This window comes from Gavialis gangeticus, unplaced genomic scaffold (assembly GCF_001723915.1).
Source record: "Gavialis gangeticus isolate Ggan-Ray unplaced genomic scaffold, GavGan_comp1, whole genome shotgun sequence".
Taxonomy (NCBI): Eukaryota; Metazoa; Chordata; order Crocodylia; family Gavialidae; genus Gavialis; species Gavialis gangeticus.
This window is the reverse complement of record NW_017729006.1, coordinates 6328501-6338418: the sequence shown is the minus strand read 5'-3', so window position 1 is coordinate 6338418 and position 9918 is coordinate 6328501. Positions and strand designations below refer to the sequence as shown.

Sequence of the window (9918 nt, the reverse complement as noted above, 5' to 3'; positions counted from 1 at the left end):
GCTACTTCACTGTCAGGGTGGCTAGGATCTGGAACCAACTTCCAAGGGAAGTGGTTCTGGCTTCTACCCTGGGGGTCTTTAAGACGAGGCTAGACAATCACCTTGCTGGGGTCGTTTGACCCCAGTACTCTTTCCTGCCATGGCAGGAGTTCAGACTTGATGAACTGCTCAGGTCCCTTCTGACCCTACAAACTATGAAACTATGTATAGTGTAGGAATGGGCAGTTAACACACCTTACACCATTAGCTCTGGAGATTATTTTCCATGTCTTCTAATTGCAGTATCTATTTCCTAGATGTGGCATCATGTCTCTTGTGGATTCTCTAGGATATAGTTGTTTTGGGGAATCTGTTCAGGGTAAATCCATGTGGAGAACTGGGAAACTGATTCTCAGAGTTAGAGTTGGCTTCCTGGTGTGGTCCTGAGACAATGCAACTATATGCTTCACCACATTTGGAATTGGGGGCAAAACCAAAATTGGTTAAATTTTTGGAGAGAGTTAGATCTCCCTCACCTGTTCGAAGAGTATTATTTAATCTTCAAGGTTCACTTTTTCTTGCTGTCAGTGGTTAATATGAGGAAGACCTCTGAGAACTCTAAACAGCACTGAGCAAAGCTCAGTTTACACAGCTCATCTGTGTGGATTTTAAATTTCACTGGTGCATTTATTCCATTCAATATCCATTCTTTGATAGTATTTCACATATTACAATGATGGATAAATAATAGTGATACTGCCGTTTTCTTTGACCTGTTACTGACTGCATTACATTCTTTTGCTGTTACACCAGGAGCTACTGTTCAGCATACGTGCTGTTGTCTACAGTGGCTGCATAGTTGTACTTCCTTCTTCCCCCAGTTCAAATCCCATTTCCAAGTAGCCTATGTATTCTCCTCTCTTTCAGAAATCGCTTTGACACCCTGGCCACACCCAGGTGAGCGTGGTCATGCTGTATGTGGCACCACAGACATAACTGCATCTTTAGTGTGCCACATACCACACATTGTTCTCCACACTGCAGAGAAGCAGTGCAGGATATCCAAGAGTAAAAAAAAAAAAAAATCCACGTGCAAAAAAAAGAAGCAGAGTGGCACACGTGGGGGCAGCACACACTGCTCAAAACTGGAGCCGGGTCAGTTTGGAGCCACACTCCAGCTGCTGCCCAGGCTTTAAGCAGCAGGATTGCCATGGCTGCAACCCCAGGAGGCTCCCAGGATCCCAGGTAAAGCTGCTGGGGCTAGACCAGTGCTGGCCCCAGCCTCTCAAACCCCACCTGGGGTAACTTGCTGCATGCCAGAGGGCACGTGGCACAGCCATTCCCCAGGGACAACTAGTGGTGGCACAAGGTGTGCCACTGCTAATTGTCCCTTGGGAACCATATGTCCACACTTGTATAGACGCAACCCCTGGCTCTCAAAAACACCTACCTGCCTTTCTGTAATAAGGGTTTATAAAATATGCTCTGCTCAGTACTATTTAGAATCCTCAGAAGTCCTGCACATTTTGCTTCATACATGCTGTCTTGGTAGTCAAACAGTCCAAGTTTCAGCAGCTGCCCTAAATAAGACCATTCATGTAGCTGACAACCATGCAGCAGTAGGTTTCACCTCAAAATCTCCAAACAGGTGCATGTGGCTTGAAGGGCAAATCAACCTCCTTAAACTGCAGTCTGGGTTATTTATCAATGTCCACTGTTAATTGGCCTTTTCCCACTACACATAAAATGATCTGCTTAGGGCCAAATATTATCTTCTTTTCTTTGGGAACTGGGAAAAATAATAATAAAATCCTAGTAGTAATTAGATGTTTTTTTCTTTTTAGCAATCAGCTCTGCTATTTTTCTAGTTAGACCTATCTACCTATTTAAAATGCTTTCTTCTCGATTTAGCTGTGGAAAGTTTACAGATAGAATTAATAGATTCATAGGTTGTGAGGCTGGAAGGGATCTTGGAAGATCATCGGGTCCAGCCCCCTGCACCAAACAGGAAAAACAACTGGGGTCAGGTGATCCCAGCTAGGTAACCGTCCAGTCTTCTCTTGAAGTTTTCCAGGATAGGTGATTGCACCATCTCTGCAGGGAGCTTATTCCACAGTCTGGACACTCTGACTGTGAAGAATTTTTTTTCCTAATGTTGAGCCTGAAACAGTCTTCCAGGAGTTTATGGCCATTACCCCTGGTTTTCCCCAAGGGGAGCCCTGGTGAACAGTTGTTCACCGAGCCCTTGATGTATGCCCCTGACGTAGCAGTAAGCCTCTGTCAAGGCCCCCTCTCAGCCTTCTCTTTTTCAGGTTGAAGAGTCCCAGGTCCCTTAGCCTTTCCTCGTATGGCTTGTCATGCAAGTCTCTAATCATACAGATGGCCCTTCTCTGGACTCTCTCAAGGTTTACCATGTCTTTGCTGAAGTGCAGCGCCCAGTAATGGGTGCAGTACTTCAGCTGTGGTCTCACCAATGCCAAGTAGAGTAGAAGAATCTTCCACTGGAGATGCATAGATTGATACATGCCAGGGTGTTATTTGCCCTGTTAGCTACGGCATCAAACTAGAATTCTGCAGTGTTTGCGGGGCTTCTACCACTGAAATAATTTAAGTAGTTGCTTTCATGTCTGTCTGTCTGTTTTCTCTCCATGATCTCTGCCCTCCTGCCAACCCCTCCCCCCCAAAAAACAAAACAAAGCCTCTAGTAAGAAATGGTAGTGATATTGAGGGTATGTCTATGTCTATACTGGTATTTAGGCTTAAGTTTTGATGTTGAACGTAACCAGCCCAAGCCATGTGTGAGCACATTTCTGTATCTATGTACTTGATAGCCTGCACCAAAGTCATGCTGCATACACATACAACATAGGAATCAGTCTTATCTTTCCTTCTGGATTATCTCTACTTACAGATAGTAGAGACAGGAGGTGGAATGCATATAGGTCAAGATTCAGGAACTGGGAATTATGGAATTGCTGCTTCAAACTTGAATGCCTGTGGTTCATAACTTCCAAACGTACTGCAGACAAAACTGATCTGCAGATGAGCAGTGACTGAGTGTACCTAATGCCTGTAAGATTAACAGAACTTCCAGAACAAGGATAGACTACCATCAGGGGTTGAGCTGCAGGGTTTATTGTATACGTGGTTGGCAGGAAGGGCTTAAGGTTGACTTTAAGATAAACACTAACTGTCAGTGTGGACAACCTCAGGAAATGACAGAAGAAAGAGAATCAAAAGTATAAATTGTGTGGAATGCTGAGAAATAATCCAGGCAACCTGATTGGGTGATGGATGGAATATTAATTCTTTAGAAAATGAGAGACTAAGCCTAAGAAGAAAAATGTCATGCACTTTTTTTTTCATTTTCATTATAATAGTAATTACTAGCTCAGTGCCAGCTATTTCATGGGGATTAATGACCAGCTGGGGATAATGACCCTCAGCTGTATCTTGAATAATCAAGTTGGGTCCATCTATCATAATCCCCAGAAAGTACTCAGTGCTTCCATTAGTGTAGCTTGTTTGTACAGAAACTTGAAAAAGACAAGTTAAAAATTAGCTGAGTTTCAGACTCCACCCTTCCTCTCATTTTTACTTCACTTGTTAGTGTTGGATGAAGTAGGTTGTTGCCTGTGCAAGTTCATACCTCTCTGAACTTGTTAGTCTGTAAAGGTATCTATACACATGCTCTGGGGCTGGGGGGATGCTTTAATTAGAGTGGCTCTGAAAGCTATTCTAATTAAAGTGCCTGCAGCATCATGTGTATCCATCATGTGTATTCAGCATCCCACACTTCAAAATGGCAGTGGAGTCACTTTAACTAAACCTCGTTCAACAAGTTTTAGTTAAAGCGCCTCCCACAACCATTTTGAAATGTGGAGTCACTGAATACTCGTGACACGGAGGCTGCTGGAGCGCACTAATTAGCACACTCCAGCAGATTCTATTAATCAAGACTGCTCTGACTCATGTGATTTAGCAAAGCTCTGTCACGTGTATAGGTGCCCTAACATGCCATCCTGCCCTACCTTCTGCCCAACTTCATTTTGTGTTACACCAAGTATGAGAGTGGTTTATCAACATAGGTCTGTGCTGTTTGCTTTTTGTTTGTTTGTTTGTTTTTTGAAAATCTATTTATAAGACAGTGAAAACCTGTTGCAATTTTTTGTCACACTTCGAAATATCAAGGTGGACATACAATACCCAAGTGGATCCAAATATCTGATTTGAAATGCCCTTGCTGCATGTTACATTACATTGTATCATATATAGGTGACTAAAGTGTATTAGGAGGCATAATCTAAGCAAAAGCTCAGTTGTATGAAAATGGATTTGTTTCAAGTAAATAAATCCTGCAACACTCACAAGGTCAGAGACTCTAGTGATCTTCAGCTGAGTGCTGCAGCTTGCTGAGATTCCAAATGAGTTATTATATTATACATACAATCAGAGATCCTCTTATGGTAGAGAAGTGTTATTTCAAGAGTAGTACTATGTGACAAAGAGAACATTTCTAGCACCACTAATAAAGTGAGAGTGAATCAAAAACATGTATTACTGTATTTTATACATTATTTTTTTACAGCTTTGTTCACTACATTTTTTTCAGTTCTGTTCTTTTAGAGGTAGAGAACATTTGTTCAAATAGTTACAGAAAATGATTTCACCAAAAGGAAAACTGTCAGCTTTGGCTCTAATGATAGCTATGTATTATTAACCATTCTAAGAATTGCATAGGTTGTTACTCATAGGAAAGTGATCAGACTCAGGAATGAGAGTGAATTCTGAATTTTGACTGGTTAAGGTAGGGTTGATGTATGATGGGGTTAATGATCATACGGCCTTATCACTTGAAAATCTAAAAGTGTTGCAGGAGCTTTTCCTATATTGAGAGACATCCCATTTCAACCTTTGCTCCAGGATTCATTTGCCTATTGACTCATCCTGTCTTGTTAAAGAGTCAGATTTGTATTTTGATTCATAGATGCTAGGGTCAGAAGGGACCTCAACAAGCATTGAATCCAACCCCCTGCCTAGGCAGAAAAGAGTGCTAGGGTCAGATGACCCCAGCCAGATGCCTATCCAGCCTTCTCTTAAAGACCCCCAAGGTAGGGGAGAGCACCACCTCCCTTGGAACCCCTTCCAAATTTTGGCCACCCTTACTATGAAGAAGTTTTTCCTGATATCTAGCTTATATCTGCTCTCTGCAAGTTTGTGACCATTGTTCCTTGTTACCCCAAGAGGCGCCCTGGTGAACCCACTTTTTTTTCAGTGTTCTAGATTATACAAGTCTAGTGGCTGGAGAACAGTATATAAATTCAAAAGAGTCAAACCTATCTCACTTCCATTTCTCTGTAAGTTTTTGGGAATGATTTGAAATTGTGAGGTTTGGCATGTTTAGAATATTCTAAGGTATGTTCCGGTGGTTCTCAACCTAGTTAAATTCAAGGTACCCCTTGAAAAATGCCAGTTCTTATCTTTCACTTGTTTTTTACTGAAGAAAAGTGATTCTTCTGTTGCAAAGAACTCAGAAAAAAACAGCAACAGATTCCATATTGTTCTTGATGCTATGGATTTCTGTTTGAATTCTCTGGCTTTATCCTGTGAATCATATGTAGGTGTTTGCAAATCTAATAGTGCTAATATTGAGCAGTACACCATGGCATCCTTAAAAGGATCTCAAGGCACCCCAGGGTGCTGTGGCATCTTGGTTGAGAATCACTGGCCATCTCTACATACTGATAGCACTGTTATTTAGGCTTCCTTCTCATTTGCACCATTTATTTCTAATCACAAATAAATTATATTATCTGGGCTTAGTGCAATGTCCTAGCCCTTGGTCATCTTCACAAGAGAATCTACCATTTCAAGTTTAGGCTGGTGACCCTGGCCTCTGTAATCACTGCAATCTACAAACTTTTGCAATAGTTGAAGTGGGGGTTCTTTGGACAACAGTGTCCTTCTCTCCACCCCTGAGGTTAATTGGAGATCAAGACTAGCTCAGTCCCTGTTATCTAATGTCTTTTTTAGTACCGTGGGCTTCAGTCAAACAAAGACGATTCACTTTCGCTGATACTTAAAGCATACAATTTATAAAAGCTGTAGGAGACTCAAGATCCAGGAGATAGATTCAAAACACAATACACTTTGTCAACAGAGCAGGATTGGCTAAACTTAGAGTAGGAATGGGCAGAAGTGTCTGCAATCATTACAGCAAAATCTCCTCCGAAGTCTGAAGTGAAATATAACATGACCAACTTTCACCATTCTTCTGGTATCAGTGTGCACCCATAAAACACGCTGGTGAAGTGTGTCACGTCTTCCTCTAGTGCTGGTCCACACAGTGGAATGACAACTTATTACTGATACAGTTCACTACATTACTTTAAATTGCAACGGCTTATGTGGTAAATCTAAAGGTTCTAGCTCTGCCGATGAACCATGTGGTCAATGCTGCATGATGGAATTTAAGTTTTTTTTCTAAGATACTCTATAAAAACTTGGGAAATTATACACCCACACACACACATTCTACATTAAAAGAAAATTCTTAGAGTCAAATTCAAATATTAAGAAATACCAGAATCAAGATTGCTCGTATAAGCTTTAATTCAGCCCCTTCTACTTCGGTGTTATCATACATTCTTTAGGAGCATGACCATGTACTATTTTTTCCATACGAGCCCCACCTTATTAAATGTTCAATATAGATGTGCCCTGGGCGTGGACTGAAGGACACTGTTGTCCAAAGAACCCCTGCTTCATCTATTACAAAAGTTTGTAGACTGCAAGAAGGGAGGGTCTCATTGTTAATGGACATCTTCTTTCTTGAATCTGGATAAAGCTCCTATGCAATGCTAGGAAGTTACTTAAACCAAACCTTTCACAGGTGGTTACTGACCGTGTTCCTCATTAACTAGGTGCCTGATTTGATTTGCAGTCAAGCTAAGTGCTCACAGCTGCAGCTGAAGTCAGTAAGACCAGAGCTTGGAACATATAATGCAAAGTCCTTTGAAAAATCAGGTTTTAGGTATTTCAAACACTCCAATTAATGGATGCTTTTGATTTTAATCTCCCCTGGACCGTACTTCAGCTTGCAATCTGTGAAGTGGAAATAATACCACTTCCTAATCTCCTGGGGGTGTTATGAAGATAAATTAATTACTGTTTTTGGTAGTGTTGGAGTGATGTTGTAGCTGTGATAGTCTAGGAATTATGCAAGATGCAACATTTTTGTGGGTGATATTTTTTATTAGACCAGCTTCTTGATTGGGATAAAGTTAGACAAGCTTTCAAATGCAAGGAATTGTTCATCAGGTCATCTGATAGAACCATCAGTAAAATGTCTGGTGCACTTAGAGTCATAATTTTGGGGGAAAACTTATGTGTGGATGTGTAAATTCAAAGCTGTATTGTAATGTAGATGCACTAAAGACCCACAGTAAGGGTACATGGGCAACCTTCATTTTTGTATTTCTTAATTTTTATGCATTTTAGTAAAGTTCTTTCAACATAATTTGTGTGTATGTGTATGTAGGTTCTTACAGATTCTAATCCTGTCCTTATCACTATACAATCAGACACCCTTCCAAAAGCATAATAAATGTGACCAGTGTAACATGTGCTTCCTTTTGTGTCTCATCATCTTCCCAGGAGAGAACTGTGTGCACAGTGGAGTGTTTTGATTCATGCTTAGGGTCTGGTGTTTTTGACTGTACGTTTTGACAGATGTTAGAGAAAGTAGGCTGAAGAAGTCTACCTCACTCTTGAAATGGAATTTGGATCAGCTTCTGAGGGAAAGAAAAAAGAAATGCTTGTTACTTTCCAGCAATACTATGCTTGAGAGAAAAGCTGTATATCATGTTTCCATGGCAATAGAATATAATATAGTACAGGTTTGTTTATTTGATGCCATCTTCACCAGTGCAAAATTGGCAGGAGCATTTCCACCACTTCCTGCACTAGCTGTCTTGCCTGGCATTTCAGGACCATGTTAAGAGAAGATGGGTAGAGATGTAGACACCACAGTGCTGAAGTATCTGACAGACTTTTCACCAGTATCATAAGATAAAGCTTACCTCCCTGCTACTTTAGGTCATGTCAGAGGCAGGTCACTAGGAATATGGGAGCTCAGATTGGCTCTCTACAGATCCCACTATGACACTGTGCTCAAACATTTGTCACATGAAGTTACCCTGCCTATAGATTGTAAGTCCAAAGGAAGTGTTAAATCAGAGGTGTCAAATGCATAGCTCATGGACTAGTTCCAGCCTGAGGACCCATTCCATCTGGCCTACTAGTAGTCTGGTAGGCTACCGGAAGTTGTGGGGGAGCATGTCCTGCTGCAGAATGTGGGGTCCCTGGACCCCAATAGACATGGCCATTGGCGGCAGGGGTGAATGAAGGCTGTGTAGATACAGCCCTCACTTGCTCCATGACTGCCTGCCCTTGGATCTGTGCCACTGCCTGCTCTTTAACCCACACTGCCGTTGACCTACACTATTGCCTGCTCCTGAACCCACATTGCTGGCCCCACACCCAGAACTGGACCCATTGCAGCTGCTGCTCACTCCATGGATCCAGTCCAGGAGGGGCCCTGCAGTATGGGTCTGGCCTGGGGTCCAGGGTGAGTCTGATACCCCTGTGTTAAATACATCTTGCCTGATCCCCTGAATAGTGGGCTATGACATTTGTCCCAGTAAGTCCTGTCTCCGGTTCATTAACTTACATTTGAATTAAAACATGCCTTGTAGAAAGGCATTCAAATTTTCCTGGCTCGTAGGTTACATTTATATCATGGGAACTTGCTGTCAAAAGCACAGGGACCTACTCTGGTCATAGTAAAAGTGAGTAGTAAAGATTTCCTAGGGTCTACAAACACTTATGTACTGTCTACCTCTTATCTTTTTAGGTATCACTACTATCCATGGGGAACAAAGAACTATCCATCCAAAAGATGAGAGCTTGCAATTCTGAACAGATTTTTTCTTCCCCCCTCTTGTGAAGTCAAACTGCCTGTTGTACTTCAGCCAATACTGTTTGATCACCAAAGGGATAAGCTTTGCTCAAAAGATGTTGATAAGAAGGGATTCCAGTGCTGAAACAAATATGGGACAATTTCAAGAAACCTCATGCTGATGAATATCAGTATGACACTTTTGTAGTAGCTCTGTTTACATCATAATATTTTTGCACTTTAAGGGAGAGGCTCAGTACATACTGTCTGAGAAAATGCTTTAAGGTTTATGCATTAGAAAAGAAACCCAACTCCTGATATTGCAAACCCTCTATTTTTTTATTTTATTTTTTTAAAGAATTGTTGAATACTCAGGAAAGAGAAAACTTTGCAGAAACTATATTTTAGGGCCCATAGCCTTGCTTAGATCAGTTTATATATTTTATACTAAGAGAAATAAATAAAAAAGCACAGGACAGAAAACAAAATATTTGTATGTTCACTATACCAGAATTAGAAGCTGATTACATTTCATCAAAATAATCTGAAAATTTAAAAGAAATCCTACTACTTATATTTTAACCAATTGCATAGTAATAATTTCTAATGCTGGTAAAGTATATTAATAGTCAGTATTTATAACTTGCATAGCTTCTGAGAATAATTGTCAATTTTCAAATTGAAACTTCAAATACAGTAGTAAAAAGTTTGTGTGTATATATTGTGTGTCTTTCTGTATATCACATTTAGACATGTATATACGTGTATATATAAAATATGTATCATATGTACATGTGTATTCAATGCTATATACACACGAGTTTACTGTTTAACAGAAGAAGAAAATGAAGCTAATGCTTTGCTGCTAGTGAGATGTAGTACTTAATGCACTTTGAGAATTTCCATTTTTATGTACTCTATAAATTTAATAGAGATGCAGTGTCTCTTAATTCAGTACTTCTAAAACTATTCTTTGTATA

At 40.6% G+C, this 9918-nt stretch overlaps 1 protein-coding gene across 1 annotated transcript in view; it reads left to right on the top strand.

Annotated features, from left to right (window-relative positions):
* The window catches only part of NEK10 (NIMA related kinase 10), a 244119-nt gene extending 234210 nt beyond the window's left edge, over positions 1–9909 (top strand). The window contains exon 37 of the mRNA XM_019508779.1: positions 8894–9909. Within this exon, the coding sequence (XP_019364324.1) occupies positions 8894–8942 (49 nt within the window). The 3' untranslated portion in view covers positions 8943–9909. The remainder of the gene's footprint in view (positions 1–8893) is intronic.
* Positions 9910–9918: the final 9 nt, after the last annotated feature.